The sequence below is a fragment of the Pteropus alecto genome, unplaced genomic scaffold (assembly GCF_000325575.1).
Source record: "Pteropus alecto unplaced genomic scaffold, ASM32557v1 scaffold778, whole genome shotgun sequence".
Lineage (NCBI taxonomy): Eukaryota > Metazoa > Chordata > Mammalia > Chiroptera > Pteropodidae > Pteropus > Pteropus alecto.
In genome coordinates, this window is record NW_006441062.1 from 891,939 (window position 1) to 910,708 (window position 18,770).

The window sequence follows — 18,770 nt, forward strand, 5'->3', positions numbered from 1 at the left end:
TTCGAAGAGATGGAATTACTAATAAGAAAATCCAAATGTATCATAGGCTTTGCTTTTTGTAGAATGCAGCTGCTAGCTGATGCCTAATTAATTGATGTACTCCATCACTACAATTGCTATTTCACACTTTGTCCTTTTGCTTAAAAAAGAGACAAGGGAGCAGTCTGAATTTTATTACTAATTACTAAGAAAGAGTAAAAAATGTCAGATAAAAAATAAAATTGGTATCGTGATATTGCTACTGAAGTAAATTTTTTTTCCCCCAACTCAGGGGCATAATCAACCCATTCCCTGCTTCAAAAGGAATCAGAGCTTCTCCACTGCAGTGTGTTCATATAGCTGAAGGGCATACAAAAGCCATGCTCTGTGTGGATTCTACTGATGATCTCCTCTTCACTGGATCAAAAGGTGCCGGTAGTTTTTCATAAGGTCATTTAACAGATTTAAAAAAAATAATTACATTTTTAACAGGCTTTAAAAAAAAATGTCAAACTACTTAAGACCCATAAAAATATGAGAGGATAATTTAGTTCAACCCCTGAATTATATAAAATATAAAACTACCGCATAGTTATGAAGAAAGTATAACGTCTGTTGATGTTATGTAAATAGAATGTTGAGAGAATACATCTCCCTTTGATAACTGAGCATCTAATACACGCAAGACCCTAAGCTTGGTAATGAAGTTTGTATAAAAATTTATAAAAGGCCATTGCAAGGTACAGTGTGGTAAAGAAAATAAAATGGGTAGTAACAACCATTTTTTGAGCACTTACTGTATGTCAGAGACTATGCTAGACACTCTACAAATTATATCTCACTACAAACCCAATGAGATACATGTTGCACCCTCATTTTACAAATGAAGAAACTGAGGATTCAATAAATTAAATAAATTTCCCAGAAAATCTTAGCTAGTAAGTAGAAGAGCCAGGATTGGAAACCTAGGTCTACTTGTCTCTGAACCTGCTCTCTTTGGTACAATTGTAGGTAGCTAGAAATCAAGTATAACTGCTTTGAAGAGTTATAGACTAAAAGTTTTGGGGTTTCAGAAAAGAGAGCGATTATGCCAAGCTGTGAGAAATAAAGAAGGCTTTGATGAGGAGGCACTTAGGATGAACCTTATGGGATGGTTTGGTTATTGTCAGATAAGGATTGGCCATCAAGATTACAGAACATGAGCAGAGACATGGAGGTGAAAGTGGGGTACTTTTGGAAATCAAATCCAATTGAGTTGAATAGTGGAATATATGTAAGAGAAGTGGTGCACAATGAAACTTGAGAGGAAAGAAGGAAGCACGTTAGGAATTTGGGGAGCTAGTAAAATTTATTTGCTAGAACTTACGAACTGTAAATAATGGCAAGCAGTTCCCCAATTTAAAAATAATCTGCTCTGCTCTGTAAAAATATACTTTTCTAATCATTCAAATTAAATTAATCTCTCCAAGATAATTAGATAGTCAACATGTCAGAAAAGCAAAATAGAATACTTTTATGATTATATTTTGGGTCAAAAATAAAATCCATCCATCAATGACCCCTGGAAAAGAAAGGTGTGTATGTTTATGCATGTAGTGTGTTGTGAGGAGGTAGGGACATGATTAAAGCAGAACGTTTTGAAGAGGCTGATTTGAGATGGCCATTTTAAATTCCGGGGCAATTGAAGCAATATTCTTTTGATATGAATATTTAAAATTTTTAATATAATTATATTTTAATACCACAGAATGCATACAGCAGATATTCCTGGGTTTCATCTGATCCTTTACACCTACTTTGCCCTTGCACCTGCTGCAGAGGGTCAGGGATGGAGTCAGGATGCCTGTGGCAGATTCATGGAACAATTACTGTTTTCTTATCGCATTTCCTTCTCATGGAAGAGAAATTGTTTAAATAATTTTTATTGTTAAGAGAACCTAATTTAGTTCATAGTGACAGTATTTCCCTTTTTTTTATTTGTTTGTTTTAGATCGTACTTGTAAAGTATGGAATCTGGTGACAGGGCAAGAGATAATGTCACTGGGAGGTCATCCCAACAACGTCGTATCTGTAAAATACTGTAATTATACAAGTTTGGTCTTCACTGTGTCGACATCTTATATTAAGGTGTGGGATATCAGAGACTCAGCAAAGTGCATCCGAACACTGACGTAAGTAACTTAAAGCCAAGTATCGTAAGGGGTGAATAGTTCTTGTTTACAAAATATAAGAAAAAATGGGCCTATGAAAGCATTTTTATTTCTTTATATTTGTCCACTTCCAAAAGGATGTTAAAATGTTTACAGTAAGAACACAGATGAAATAAAGGGAAAAAACGATTGAGAAAATAAAATATGAGAGCCTAGTATTAAACAGAAAGGGATAAATCATATTCAATCTGTGACTAAGTACACGTTTTATATTTCCTCGCTCCCAAATACTAAGGTTTTACATTTTTGTGGTATTTATCACTTGATGTAGTTAAATGATTTACATTAATTACCTGCTTCGAATGAATACCAGTCCTTGGGGAGTGGCTCAAGTCACCCACTGTAGACAGTTAAGAAGTATTTGTAATCTTTAATTAGCAGGTACTGAGTAATCGATAGGTTTTTTGCGGGGGGAGGACTTACAGGCTTCGGTGTTAGCAGAGATTTCATAACTGCAGGTTATGTTGGACAACTAGAGGATGAGTTTGTTTTCTGTGTCTGTTATCACATATGTCTTCAAAATGTAGAGCAAATAATGATTCTTTTTGCCATAAGATTAATGAACTGTTTTACATAATAGAAATTGAGGTAAATTTTGCTAGTTTAAATAAGAGAAGGGAACATAGGGAAGGTTAATTTTTACTCGGATTATAGATTTAGAGTCAGGAGTATTTAATAGCTTAATAGTTTGTAAAGTAGGGATTATTAACATTTAAGTGCTAATTTGCATTTCAAGAACTACTAATTATTTATTATATTGAAAACAAGTCTCTAGAAGGAAATTTTATAGAAAAAGAATGCTGTATCTTATGTTAGAAATTTTCTAATCTAGTTCACTCACTAAAGTCAGATTTGAATAGACTGATTGTAAGATGATATTTTCGAAGTTAGCTAAGAAAATGTTTCAAAACGTAAATATATTTGCCATTTAGAATTTATCTGAGGAAATAGAAATGTTATGTTGGAGTCTTTGGCACATAGTAAATACTGCATGTATGGATGGGAGGTTAAAGTAAACAAAAACTGAAAATAGTTTTGTCTTCAGTGATTCAAAAGGACAGCTCTTTTAGACAAAAGGCATACTGGTAGGCCTGGCCCACAAGGGGCTTCTGGAAGCTGCAGGAAAATGAATTACTTTTGTGACACTTTATTATTTGTTGAGGTGTTTTTTTTTTTTGTTTTGTTTTTTTTAAATCTTTATCATCTAATATTTTCTGAATGATATTTTAATCATTCCTGATTCAGGCCAATTCATTCCTAGCAATATAATAGACTGCAAATTAAGAGTTTTAAGCCATGTCATCTTGTTTTATTCATTCACTTATTCATTAAAATATTTATAAGTGCCAACTAGGTGTGTGTGAGGTACAATACTAGGTTCTATGTGTATACAGTGACCAAAAAGGACTCAGTATATAATTGTTGCTTAAGCCAGTTTCTTAGGAATTCAAGGAATTTTAAGGTGAACTCGTGCAGAAATGTGACTTTTTTTTTTTGCTTTGTTTTGTCTCTGTTAAGGTCTTCAGGTCAAGTTACTCTTGGAGATGCTTGTTCTGCGAGTACCAGCCGGACAGTAGCTATTCCTTCTGGAGAGAACCAGATCAATCAAATTGCACTAAACCCAACGGGCACTTTCCTTTATGCAGCTTCTGGAAATGCTGTCAGAATGTGGGACCTTAAAAGGTAGAATTTTGAAGAAAATGTACTTCTTGCATATGGAAGATTCAACTTTCAGACATTAACATAGTGCATGTGAAATTCGATTTCTATAACTTCAGAAGTTTATATTAAATCATAGGCTTTTCTATTTAGCCTAACACTCCTAAGAGTTTTTTCTGTCCTCATTGGCAAACTCACAATTTTCCTTTCTTTTAAGTTCCATTGCTGGCAAAAAACAAAAGGTATATGAAAGAAAATAGAATTAAAACCTTAGCCTCTCTTAGTACTTGTCTATAAATTGTGTTGTTTACTAGAGACCAAGATTCTCATCTTAGTTTTACCAGTATCTTTGAAAGAATTACTTTTTTGCAACATTATTTAAACATTTTCTATCTCAAATTTTTCAGTTTATAAACTTAACAAATGTGGGCATAAATCCTTAAAGAGTTTTGGTGAATATAAAATAAAATATATGTAAAAGATAAAGTATTAAGAAGACAAAATGGTTTAAAAAAATTGATAAATTGAAATGTAAGAAATTACATCTTTGATTTTTTTTACTTGCCATGAAGTATGAACTTTTATCCTTTAGTTGAGTTGTTTATTTTAGTTTCTTTTCTAGTTCTTAAAATTTGGGTAACAAGAGAATATTTATTTATTAGTAAACAAATATTTATTCTACATTAATTATGGCAGGTACTGCCCCAGCAATGTGATGGGACCTGAGAATAAAGACTGAGCAAGACAAATGTGGTGTATCTCACTTCTCAGAGCTCATGTTATAATGGAGGATAAATGCCATTAAACAGACAATTACAGGGTACTGAGTAAAGTTTACAATTCAGATAGTAACTCCCATCTAGAAGGGCTTTGTCAGCAGTAAATCAAAGGGATATTTATTTGAGAAACTTGGAGAATAACTAGTTATAACATTTCAACAGATGACTGAGAAAGTATAATGTACATAATTTATAGATAAATAGATGAGTGGGAAAGAGGGAAAGAACCACAGTCCTGAGTACTGTTTTAGAAATAAATTGTAGAAAATTATAAACAGTACTTGTTTTAAAAAATTGGAAAAGAAATGAGGACTTGGTTTATCCTCGAAGATATTAAATTTGACTCATACTGGGGATACCATAGAGGAAGATACTCAAAATCATAACATAAGGCAGACAAGATAATCAGCTTTTGAAAATCTTTATACTTTTTATTTTGCGGAAAGTTGGATCCTTTGAGACCTGTTTGATTTCAGCAACATGATTAAATATAGACTTACCTTAACAGAGTAACTAAGAGAATAGTTTTTGAGAATTATAATATCCTGAGAACTTAATACATCTCCGTATTCCAGCATCTTGATTTGAGATACGACTGTGAAACAAAGGTTCATTATCACCCCCTTATGATTGACATCACACACTTTTCTACCAGTCAGATATATGTTCTGGTCATTTTCCTATCTTTATAATAATTGATGAAATGTACTACCTATTTTTTGATGTACATACACACATATTATATATGTGTATACATGAGTACATATATATGTATTTGTATATGTGAAAATATTTATGTGTGTGTATATAATAAAATGATTTCGCTTTATTCATATAGTTATTGATTAGGTAAGTTATACCTCTGATAGAGTTGTTTTCATTGAATTTCAAATTGGACCTAAAAACATCAGTCATATGTCTATCACATGTTTGGACATTTAACAGATTAAGGTTTATCTCGACTTAGGTTGGAGTTAAAAATTAGTCATTAGCAATGTTTTGCACTTTTGCTGCCTCTTTATTTACTACCTAAATGACATTAGTCAGCTTTGGAATAACTTCTTTAGAACTCTTCCCACTTTCATTATAGAATAGATTAGTTTGACCATTTTTTTTAAACTCTAATTTGAACTGAATTGCATAGAGGGAGAGCTAAAAAAATAGTGAACTGTTTTATCAAAGATTGTTTATGTTGAGACTTGGCCTCAACATGCTAAGAAATATTTTCAAAGAAAATTATTTTTCTTTCTTTTTAAAGGTTTCAGTCTACAGGAAAGTTAACAGGACACCTGGGCCCTGTTATGTGCCTTACTGTAGATCAGATTTCCAATGGGCAGGATCTAATCATCACTGGCTCCAAGGATCATTACATCAAAGTATGTATAATAGAGTTGTTGAATTATATTCTTTTATTTAATGATTTGTTAGAAGTATTCATTCACCCTTTCTCTTAACCAATTTTCTTTATTCCCGTTTCTAGCCTTTGCTTTTTCTTCCTGGTCTTTTTTTTTTTGTTTTTTTCACTCCTGATTATATCATCTTAGTCAAACGTGTATTCTCATTTTTGATAGATGATAGGTTGGGAGAAATTTTAAAGATTTTAACTCAGTCATCCAAGTAATTCTTGAGTCTCATTGTCACCATCTTTTTTATTGAGCATATTATCTCAAGTCTTCAGATTTGAGATAATTAGCAGATAGAGTAAGGCAAGATGTTTAGTTTGATTCTGGAAATGTTAAATTTGAGATACTAACAACAGAGGACATCATCATGTAGGCCAGCAGGCCATTCGAAAGGCAAGTCTAGAGCTCATGATACATTATGACTAGAGATGTAGATTTGGGAGCCATTTAAAAAGAAGCACATGCTCAAGGAATTAGAGTAGATGACATGACCAAAGGAATGAGAAGTTGCCAGGATTCATCCCTGGGAAATACCTTTAAGGATCAATAGGAACAAAAAGAGGATACAGTAAGAAAGAGTGATAGGAAGAGTGTAAGTACTCTTTCCAGAATCTTGGATTAAGAGATGAGAAATGGGTTAGTGACTTGAAAATACAATGGATAAGGGGAGAGGATTTTGTATTCTGTAGATGTGAGCATGTTTATATGCTTAAGAAATGGCCTTAGTGGAAAAGGAAAGTGTGAGAAGAGTGAAATGGCAGTTGAAGAAGGTGGTTGGGAGAGTTAAAATCAGATCAAATATGTGAACCTTGGGAAGAAGCAAGTACACTTTAGCATCTGAAAAGAAGGGAAGAGTAGAGAATGTTTTAAGATAAAAGGAAACTTTGGAATGAAGGGGAGGGTCCAAAAACATATTTTTGATCATGCTAGCCTTTTGAGGAAATCACAAGGTCAGTGGCTAAGAGAGATGAGGACAACTGAGGGGAGTGAAAAGTTTTTAAATAGCAGCTTTAGGGGAATTTGAGATGACCACCAGGACTGCAGAGGTTCCTAACAGTGTTTAACTAACAATCATAGCATTTATTTGAATTTTAACTGGTTTGATATGTAGTATTTTTGTTATCGAACTTGTCATTTGTACACTTGTCCATAAAAAAGATCCTGCAGACATGTAAGCATGTGACATATAAGCAAAAGTAGTATGAAAATAGGACTCAGGTTCATTCCGAGTCGTTCATATCAGGCTAATTTAGGTACTTCAGTAAAATATTGTAACGGAACAAATCATGTCATGTTACTATACATGTGTATGTATTTCTATGAAGGAACACATATAGGTGCTTATTTGTAAGTTAAGTAAAATGACTGCTTTCTTTCTGCCTTTTTTTAGATGTTTGATGTAACTGAAGGGGCTCTTAGAACACATATAGGTGCTTATTTGTAAGTTAAGTAGAATGACTGCTTTCTTTCTGCTTTTTATTTTTTTTAGATGTTTGATGTAACTGAAGGGGCTCTTGGAACTGTGAGCCCCACCCACAATTTTGAACCCCCTCATTATGATGGCATTGAGGCGCTAACCATACAAGGGGATAACTTATTTAGTGGATCCAGAGATAATGGAATCAAGAAATGGGACTTAGCTCAAAAAGATCTTCTACAGGTAATGTAAAACCTTTTCATGGAATTGAGTGGGTACTGCAAAGCCATTCAGTAGTCTATATAAGAATTTGAAGAGCCTCTATGTAGACCTTCATTGTTTAGGGATAATATTAATGAGGGCTTCCTCTTAATGGGCATTTCCTCATCACCCACTAGCGTTACTAATTATGAGAAGGGCAACATTCAACATTTAATAATACCTCCTAGATAAGAGGAAAATAAACACTAATAAGAGTTAAAAGATCTGGGATTGCCCATGCATGTGTTCACTAAATTGGTCTTGGAGTAGGGCAGTTATAGTTTCTCATTTTGTTTTTTTTGTTTTATGTACACATATTCCATAGAGTACTAAGTTTAGCTAACGTTAAAGTAGTGTAATGACTCCTCATTCGACAAGAGCATCTTCATGCATCCAAAAATGATCATTCTCTCATTTCCATAGAACAATAGTTGAGCTGAAGTGCTGTATCAATACAATCAAATATTGGTGTCTTTACCTAATTTCCAGTGAAAGAAAATAGTTAACAGATGACATTGCTCTAAATTTCAAGCTTTTTTCCTCATACACGTATGAGTGTGTACGTATTGCAGTTGCCACCACTTTCCTGCTTGCAAAAAAACAAAACCAAAATAAACAAGTAGCATGAATGTTAATAGATGCATAAATTGCATATAGATTTTTCTTTTCTAGACATACCTTCATGGTTGTAACTTTTATATTGTGCATATAAATACATTTGTGCACAAAATATAGTCATTAGTCTGATCTTATAATGTCGTTTGCTTGTTATGAAATGTATAGTTTAGCTTCATTCTTCTATAAAAAGCTTTACGCCTCTACGTTATCTACCAAAAGTTTGAGACGGTGACTTTATGAGGCAGTCCTTAGTCTACATACCAGATTGTAGTTTTCAAACTTGTTCTATGAAATACGTTTTAGAGAAAGGTGAGATATTTACTTGCCTGTGGAGAAAATGTTATGTTTGAAAAATTTTGTATATTGTCCAGATCTTTCAGATTCTATAGGTTTTTGACATTATACGAATTAAATACTGATATAAAACTAATAATAATTATTGAGGCAAATTGGGGAGCAAATTACAAATTTATTTGTTTAAATCACTGAGAGTGGTTGTGTAGAAAATGATTTTTACAGTTTCTAGGCCACTCAGCATTCCAAAAATGGAGTTTTGTCAATAAAAATGTTTAACTTGTTTTGGTGTGAAAATGTCCGTTTGGAAGGCTCACCTTAAGCTGCTAATTTCTCTTTTTTCTCTCAGCAAGTTCCAAATGCACATAAGGATTGGGTCTGTGCCCTGGGAGTGGTGCCAGGCCACCCAGTTTTGCTCAGTGGCTGTAGAGGGGGCATTTTGAAACTCTGGAACATGGACACTTTTGTGCCAGTCGGAGAGATGAAGGGTCATGAGAGTCCTATCAATGCCATATGTGTTAATTCCACCCATATTTTTACTGCAGCTGAGTAAGTTTTTCCTATGTGATTTCTTCTGTACTGCTTACTTGTATTCAGATTTAATAAATATCGTAAGTTGTAAATATCTTGAAACATAGAACGTGAAAACCTTGAAATCCCTATTTTGTTAGAGTCATTCTCATGTCTGATTTAGGATGTCTTATTTATATTTTCTGATGTATACTATGAGCACTGAATTTAGGTTGCCCATGTTACATGATAATAATGTTACTCCTATATTAGTACTCTGCTCATACTAGCAAGTCTGCTGCCAGATCTTTCCCTGGTAATTTTTTTAAATTTATAAAGTCATTTATAGATGACTAATTTCTAAAGATTTTTTTCCCCAGAAAGACAACAAACTTGCCATTCTGTACATTTATAACAAGTCATTTAAAAAATCTCTTTGTGCTTCTTCCACCTCCCTTTAAACTGTAAATACATAGTAATAACATCTGCTTCCTAATTCTCATGGGTGGCTGGGTTGATTGATTCATTTTTTTTTCATTTATTCCTTCATGAAATTTCTTCTGTGTGCCAGGCACTGTTCCAGGCTCTTGGTAATAGAGAGGTGAATACGCCAGATTCAAGCCCTAGTTTACATTCTAAAGAAAAGGAAAGGAAATACATAAATAAAGTTTATTAAATGGTGCTATGTGCTGTGGAGGACAATAAAGCAAGGAAAGGAGGATGAGACTGTCATGGGGCAGGGGTTACATAATAGGTGCTCAGTGAAGGCCTCACTGAGAAAGTGACATTTAAGATGCTTGAAGGTGGTGGAGAGATGTTGTGACCATAAAAATGATGTAATCTAGTGCTTAGTATCTGCCAGACATTGTTCTAAGTGCTTTCCAGGTAGTAATTCATTTAGTACCTGGAACTCTAGAAGGTAAATATTCTAAACCCTATGTTATAGGTACTAAAACTGAGGTAATTCCTAACTTAAAGTCCTTATATAGTAATTCCATTCTATCTGATATTTCTGGATCTGTTGTCATTGATTGATTTTTCTTATAATTATGGGTCTTATTTTTCCTGCTTTTATGTCAAGGAGTATTTTATTGGGTGTTGAACATTATAATGTGCTTTGAGTATCTGGATTTTTTGTGTTCTTTTAATGAGTGTTGAGCTTTGTTTGTCAGGCAATTAAGTTACTTGTGGTTCAGCTTCATATTTTTGAGACTTGTTTTTGACTCTTCTTGGATTTCTACCAAATATTCTGAGTGTTTGATAATATCTCTCTACTTTCCTGGTCAGAACTTGAACATCTCATAGCCCTCTATAAACTCTGACAATTGTTCAATTTATAGCTCACTAACAGCTGTTTTATGGTCTGGTCTTGTAGTCTTAATCTTTTTATGTGCAGTTTAGCATTCAGTCAAAGACAGTAGGGAACAGCTACGTAGATTGACAGAATTATTTTCCCGTAGCTCCATAGTTCTGTCTGCATAGTTTGTTCCTCTCCTCTACGTGGTCCTGCAAATTCTACTGCTTCACACCTCCCAGATTTTCATTTCTGTGTCTTTCAACTCAATGATTCTGTGGTTTTCTGCTTGGATTCCCTCTCCCTGTGCTGTAGTCTGGAAAGTGATTCTGAGCCAAAAGCCAGAGCTGTCACAGAGTTCACCTTCTTTGTTTCCCTTTTCTCAGGGATCACAGCCCTTCACTATCTATTGCCCAGTGTCTGAAAGCAGTTGTTCCTTACATTTTGTCAGGTTTTCACTTCATTTACAGCTGGAGAATTAATCTAGCACAAATAGATACAAAAACCAAAAAATGGAAAATAAAAAAAACAAAAACCAAACCCAAACAAACAAACAAAAAAACCTCTGTTATGGCCAGTAGTGGAAGTTCAGTCATCTCAAACTTACTATGTCCAAAACTGAACTCCTGATTTTCTCAAGAAGCCTGCTCATCTTACAGACTTCTCCATCTCAGTTGATAGCTTCTGTCTTCTCTGTTGCTCAGGCCAAGACCCTTCATTCTTCCCTTTCTCTTATACTGCATATCCAATCCATCAGCAAATCCTGTTCTACCTTTAAATTAGATCTTGAATATGACCACTTCTCATAACTTCTTCTGCTATCTCACTGATACCAGTCGCCATCAGCTCCTGGATTACTACAGTAGTCTCCTAAACAAGGCCCTGGCCTATACGTAGTCTGTTCTCAACATAGAATAATCCTTTTAAAACAATGGTCAAATCATATTCCTTCTCTGCTCAAAACCTTGCAGTGGTCCTGCATTTCACCTAGAGTAAAGGCCGTATTTGATCTGACCCTCTGAGCACCCTCTCTCACTTTACCTTCTAGTACTCTCTGGCTTGTTCTTTCTCTTGCAACCCCAATACCTTCTTTGCTGGTCCTCAGATATACCAAATTTACTACTGCCTTGGGACATTTGCTCTGGCTGCTCCCTTTGGCTAGAATGCTTTGCCTTCAGATATCTTGAACTTCTTCCAATGTCTTTCTTTCTCAATAAGGATAACCTTGCCATTTTATTTAAAATCGCAATCTCTCCTTTTACCCAGCACCCCTGATCCCCTTTTCCATATCTTTTTTTTGTATAACATATTTACTTTCTAATAAACTTTATAACTTATTTATTATGGTTTATTGTCTATCTCCTTTTGCTAGAATGCATGATCTTCAAGTGTGCAGGGTTTTGTTTTTCATTTTATTTATTTGTTTACTTTTGATTTATCATATGCACCTAAAATAGTGCCTGGAACACAGCAAGTTGCCAATAAACATTTGTTGAGTTGATGGTTGAATGAATAAATGGAATCAGATGAATTGTGTAGATGAATAAACATATCCCCTTGCTGTTATCAATGTACATGTGCCGTGTAGTTTGATGAGAATATTATTTTTCCCCCAGTTTTATTGACATATAATTGACAGATTGTGCTATGTAAGTTTAAGGTGTACAGCATAATGATTTAACTTACATAGATTGTGAAATGATTACCACAGTAGGTTAACATCAATTATCTCGTATAGATACCAAAAAAAATAAGAGGAAAAAAAATATATTTTAAAAAATATTTTCCCCTTCATGATGAGAACTCTTAAGAGTAAGATTATTGAGTAAAAACCGAAAAGCCTGTATTCTAGGCTCAACTCTGCTGACTATGTTTCATTGGACAAGTCACTAAACTTTTTTTATCTTCAAAATAGACTACATAATTTCTGAAGTGCCTTCTAACTATAAAATTCTATAGACTTTGTTACAGCTTCCGGTTTATTAGGAAATTAGAGAAAAGCAACATTTCCTTTAAGCCATGAGAGACATGGTAAAAACTGTGATTATCTAATGACTGGTCCCTAATACCCATATACCGGGTGAACAAAAAAAGTTTTCTCAGAAACACTTTGTATCTTCTATGTTCTATGATAAGTAGAGTATTAATCCACTTCTCAATAGCCACCTGCTTTTTCTATGGGCTTATGCTGATTTCATCCAAACATAATTCTTCCTAACTATTGCCAAATTCACCAAGTTCCAGGATTCCCTGCTCCAGCTTCTTTCCCAGAGGCTCCATGTGACCTTACTCAGAACTGTTGTGCATGATGACCTCTGACCACATGCCACACTACTGTTGTTTTCTGAAATAATGAGTCCAGTGGAGTAGTTAAGAGAAGGGGCCCTGGAACTGCCTAGATTCAAATCTTGGCTCTATCAATTATTTATGATCTTGGGAAAATTATTTACCCTTTCTGGACCTCAGTTTGCTCATCAATGGAAAGGGGATAATGGCATTATCTACCTCTTATTGTAGTTAAAGAGAATTAAATGCATTAATGTGCACAAAGGGCACATAGAACAATGCCTTGCCCATACCCTTGATAATATGAGCTATTTTTAATATCATTATTATGAGTACCTTTCAGGTATACCTATGGGACAATGTATATTTTTACTTACATCTATTAAAGACCTCTTCAGAAAATGTTTCCATGATAAGTAATTCTAAGAGCTGTTTCTTTATTTTTCTGCTTCTTTTCTCATGTACATTTTAAATTTATTGTTTTGTAGTGATCGAACTGTAAGAATTTGGAAGGCTCGCAATTTGCAAGATGGTCAGATCTCTGACACAGGAGATCTGGGAGAAGATATTGCCAGTAATTAAACATGAATGAAGATAGCCATAAACTGAATACTGTGATAACACTCTGTATGTTCTTTATGGAAAATGTTACCCTACATTTATTAGGCAAAGATTAATGAGTGGATTAACTGGAAAATATATCTGAATTCAACTGCTGAATATAAATGTTATTCTAATAAAAATGTGTGCTATTCTCTGTGCTTAATATTAATGTTGCTCAATACATACATACCCTATAATTGATATATTGCTCGATTTGCACTTTTATTGTGGCTGGGTTTTTATGGCTAGCTATAAAAAACACCTTCAAATTATTTGAATTACAATATGTATGCCTTTGTGACAGTCAGAAAAAAATACCTGGAATATAATGCAACCCACTATTAACTCATTTATATAGTCCGTTCAGATGCTTTATGTATTTAAACATATTTGGAAATGTTAGTCAAATTATGGTTTGTTTGTCTGGGGTTTCCAAATTTCAAAACTCTTTTAATGAAATGGAAAAAAAGATGAGAATATTGTTGATGATTTTTCATTAGGAGGAATTGACCTTAATCTACTAACAAATAATATTAAACAGTTTGTGGTAAATGTTGATGTTTACTTGTATTGACCAAAGTTTTGCAGCTGTGCTATATCCTGTGCTCAGGACTAAAATGCCGTTACATTGTTTTATTAGTGCTGTGCATATGTTCTGTGATGGAAACATTTTTGATGTCCTAACAGAAATATATTTTGATCTATTTTCCTATGGAGTTGTTTCTATTATCACCTTTTAATTTCATTTTTATTTAATAGTAGTATTTCCTTCCCCTTTTATCTAATTTTTTTATATGCTGCTAAATATATTTTAAATACACTATGTTTGCAAATCTTGGTAGCTATGATGAAAACTGTATCATCTGTTGTGGGAAAAGCTATGTAAATAGGTAGATTGTAAAAAGAGAACATCTTACGTTGTAACTGTATGATTTTTAAATGCTGTAGATTGGATTTGCGAAAGGATGTATAATTTATATGTCTGTCAGAATATTAATTTGTAAATTCTGCAAGTTTAATTTGTATGTAGATGGTATAACATTTGAAAATATTGTCTTGTGATTTTTTTTTCCTTGAAAATATTTGCTTGTAAATGAAAACTTAGCTAGGACTTCAATAAACGTGTTGCTATGAATTATTTTTATTCTATTGTTCTTTTTCTAATTATATGAAAATGGCCAGTGTTTGTAAAACTTTGTTTTCACTCTGTGATATAAGGAAAGGCATTTTGTAGTTATCTAGCAATTCATACGCGTTGTTATCCAGCACTTCATATGTGTCTTTTCTTAGCTCACTAGACATGAAATATTCTTTAAAAGTTTTAACCATAATCCAATCTTGATGAACCAAGAAGCTTACTATTTAAAGGAATTAAATTGAACTATATAATTTAAAGATTTTAACATAAATAGTAAAACAAATAAAAATTATTCCTATAAATGTTAGGACAATAGTGACCTTGGTTACTTAGAGAAATGGAGGGAATGGTGGCTGGCAGGTGTTGCAGGAGGTGAGTTGGGAGTCTAGAGGGATGTGGAGGTGCTTCTGGGGTCCTAACAATGTTCTAGTTCTTGACCTGGGTCTCAAGTGACATGTTAAAGTGTCTGTCTGTCTATATCTATCAGCTATCTATCTATAGAGAGAGAGGGAGAAAGAGAGACAGAGACAGAGACAGAGAGAGAGATTTCTTAGCACCTTTGAACAATTTTCTGTGTTAGGGTTATTCCTTCCCTTTGAATTACACCTCTCACTGTAGATACCAGTTTCTCATTCTCCCTACCTCCTCTTGCAGCCAGGGTAGCATTTAGACTTGGGCCGTGAGAGCCACTGGCAACAGACTCTGAACTGGAAGCTAGTGACATGGAAATGTGGACACCTCACTGAATCTCTGTGATAGGGTAGTGGTAGCTAATGCTATTTTCAATGGAAGCAATGGAAGAAGATTGTCAATATCAATGGTGCAAGCCATAGGGTCTGCGCCTAGTGCAGAAAGAAGCAGCTAATTGTGAGGTATGATTCTGGACATTGTTCCTGGTTGTACAGCCTCCAAACCTCATTCTCTGGACCCTCTGGAAAATGTACATAATATCTGATAATGTCCAGTAATTTCCTTTTCTGTTTGAACTAGTAGAGTTAGTTGCTGTTGTTTGCAGCTAAGAAACTGTCCTTATAAACTGGATCAAAGGCCAAGACAAATGAGGACTATCTGTTGGAAACTGAATTTTAGCAACAGAGATAAATGACTATAGACCATTTTCCTTTTTCTGATGTGTTCACTTTACCTCCCCAGATTAAAAGTAGCCTTATTGATTTTCCATTCTTATGAGAGACTCACACAAAAATCTTCAGAAAGGGTCTGAGATTCCAGGCCCTTCCATAATAAATATTTTTCTATTGCATGGGTTATTAATATGTTTTGACTATTTTTCTTAAGCAAGGCATGTCAAGATCGCTGAGTCCTTACTAGATGACTAGCTGCTTGGATTGAGAATACATGCACCTGCATTCCTGTGCTTAAAGTATCTTTATTTAGTATTGTTGCTTCCTTGATGTATTTGATATGCAGTTTTCCATAAATTAGTCAGAAAAATATTGTCCTTTTGTATTCCAAAAAAGCCAAAGGTTGTAAGTGAATCTCTTCTTGATCCCATTGTTTCTGCCTTAGGGAGAGTATTTCATAGGCTGGGAACACTCCCTTTGTTTACTGGAACAGGGACTGGTAGTTCCTCGCAGGGCCTCGCTATAGGGTGGGTTGTGAGAAATAGCAACTGCCCCATCACTGTGTGAGCAACATCTTGGCAGCTCATTTGAATAATTAAAAATTCCCACCTCAGATAGAAAAAAAATGTGAATATTTAAAAATTGTGCTTTGCCTTTGATAGGAATAATGGGCACACGAAAACTATTTGGCTGATCTTTTAGTTCATGGAAAAGTTTGATTTATTACAAAAAAATTAAAATACAACCTAACTTTGAAAGGAGGTAGTCACAAGTTGAGCAGACCGTAAGACACACAGTATGTTTTTCTCAAACTAATTTAGAAGGTCACTCTATCCTTACATAGTCAATGTGATTCTGGAAAACCCCATGAATTGTTCATTAGTCTAAGCCAGTGCATTTCCTTTAGCATGCAACAATTAGAAATACTTGGAAGGCTTGTTAAGGCACAGATTGCCTGATTACAGAGTTCTGATTCAAAAGTATTTGCATTTCTAACATGTTCACAGATGATACTGGGGAAGGGCCCATGCTTCGAGAAGCATAGGTCTTAGTGGATTCTCTTCACCCTTGTAGTGTGGTTCAGCAACCTTGTTCAGACTAATCAAAGCCAGGCATTCCCCTGGTTGTAATTATTGGTCTAGGTGAGGACTCTTGACCTAGTTCCTGGTCTGTTGAAGGGAAGGGTTTCTACTATAAGGTGTCTGGAGAAGCTCAATGCACACTCCCTGTTGAGCAATTTAGTAAGCATGTAGCTCCAACTGCTACTGGAAGTCACCTATGACCACAAAGGAATCCAGCTTTGGAATGATTAATGATACAAATGTCAGACAGAGCAGGCTGACCTCATGTCTACCAAAACCTGAAACCCCCTATTCCATGCGATGATAAATACTCATTGATAAATGTCTTAGCTGCGGTTTCTTTCCCAGCCCTTGATAATACCTTAACTGCAACAGTGTTACCCAAGGAAGAGGTGCCCATACATGAAATTAAATAAGAGGCAGTCTGAAGGACTTTGAGAAGTGGATCAAGTGGAAATTTCCTTCAAAGTATGGCTGACCCTTGAACAATGCGGATTTAAACGCGCAGGTCCACGCGCATTTATTTATTTATTTTCAATAAAAACTGTCAGCCCTTTCTATCGAGGGGTTTCACGAGCAGATTCGCAAGCGGGATTCAACCAACTGCAGAGTGAAAGCTATTTTTGCATTCCCATCGACAGATTCCCAAAATTTTGTTTTCATTCCACGGTTTGTTGAATCTGCAGATGCAAGAAAACGACCGCAGAGTCAAAAGTTACCCGGGGAGCTTCCACAGCACGGCAGTTGGCCCCTCTAACCTCCACGTTGTTTAAGAGTAAACTGTATCGTCGCTGAAAGTTTTGCACTGGCTTTGATCTACCTCTATCGCAGGTAAACAAACTGGAGGTTGTTCTGTCTCTTTTTCTCTGAGAGGTGATGCTTTAGTTTCAGTTTAGAGAGGTAGCAGTGAGGAATAAAAATAGGAAGGAGGGAGAAAAAGAATTCCAGACAGTAATAAATGACAAACCAGGGGCCAGATCATAACGAACCTTATGTGCTGAGTTAAAGAGTTTGAACTTTGGCCCACCAGGGTGAGGCCAACAAAGGCTTTTAAATATGATAATAACAAATTACTCTGGTAGTACCGTGGAATGGTTGGAAGGAGACAAATACTGTACACAGATAAACTCCTAGGAGGCTGTGAGAATAACGTAGGTGAGATATTTCAAGGACATGAGGTAGGGCAATAGCCTTGAAAATGAAAAGGAAGCTCAGGTGTGAGAAATAAAGGCCTCTTTAAAGGACGACTGAGACGCGGGATTAAGAGATGGACGATCCCATGGATCTGTGTGGCGTTAGTTGGGTGGATGTAGTGCCAGGATAGGAAGGAGATGGGAGTAAAAGCCTAGTCATTCTTGACAGCTCCTTCTCCCTCTTGGGCCATGCCAGCTCTTGCATGGGCCATGTCAAATCCCTCACATGTCTCAACCTTCATCTCTACTGCTACTACCCAGCATCTGCTCTCTGACCTGGGCTTCTGCCATATCCCTCTCTTTGGTTTCTTCTCCACTCTGATCACCCCTTCACATTATTCTCCATAGTGATCCAAATAAAATTTTATTTCAGTCACCTTCTGCTTAGAACAATTCAGAGGATTTCCATGGTTCTCTGGACAAAGACCAGAGGCTGTTGGGGCTCTCTGTTACCAGGCCTCCGTGCACACTGGCCTTTGTTCAGCTATTCAGCACATCTCTGCACATGGTGTGTCCTCCATATGCTCGATTAATTCCAGCCCATCCAACACCTTTTATATCAAGCTTGAATTCTTTAGGAAGTCACGATTCCCAAATGCAGAACAAATTCCTTTACAACAAAGAATTGTGTCCCCCTCTTCTTCATATAACTTATGTGTTTGTAATTTCTTATTGTGCTTATTTGATTTGTGTCTCTTCCCTGTGTGACTGCCAACTTCTTGAGATGCCAACTTCTTGAGAGAAAGGTTTGTCTGATCTCTCTTGTTCATCCTTCACATTTAACACAGAGCCTGCTGCATAATAGGAGCTAAATACATATTTTTTTGGGAGGAGGATCTTGAGTTTTCTTTTGGGTCTCAGAGACTGATAAGCTTGCAGGAAACCCAAGTAATGTCTAGCTGCTAGTTTTTTCAGAGGGCAGGTTTAAAATGCCCTTCAAATTAGATATTTGAAGTTGAGCT

At 35.3% G+C, this 18,770-nt stretch overlaps 1 protein-coding gene across 1 annotated transcript in view; it reads left to right on the plus strand.

Annotated features, from left to right (window-relative positions):
* KIF21A (kinesin family member 21A) overlaps positions 1 to 14,451 on the plus strand; it is a 132,189-nt gene extending 117,738 nt beyond the window's left edge. Inside the window, 7 exon segments of the mRNA XM_015594359.2 lie at positions 272 to 408; positions 1,970 to 2,150; positions 3,708 to 3,872; positions 5,886 to 6,003; positions 7,520 to 7,690; positions 8,970 to 9,169; positions 13,199 to 14,451. Coding sequence (XP_015449845.1) covers positions 272 to 408; positions 1,970 to 2,150; positions 3,708 to 3,872; positions 5,886 to 6,003; positions 7,520 to 7,690; positions 8,970 to 9,169; positions 13,199 to 13,292 — 1,066 coding nt within the window. The 3' untranslated portion in view covers positions 13,293 to 14,451.
* Positions 14,452 to 18,770: the final 4,319 nt, after the last annotated feature.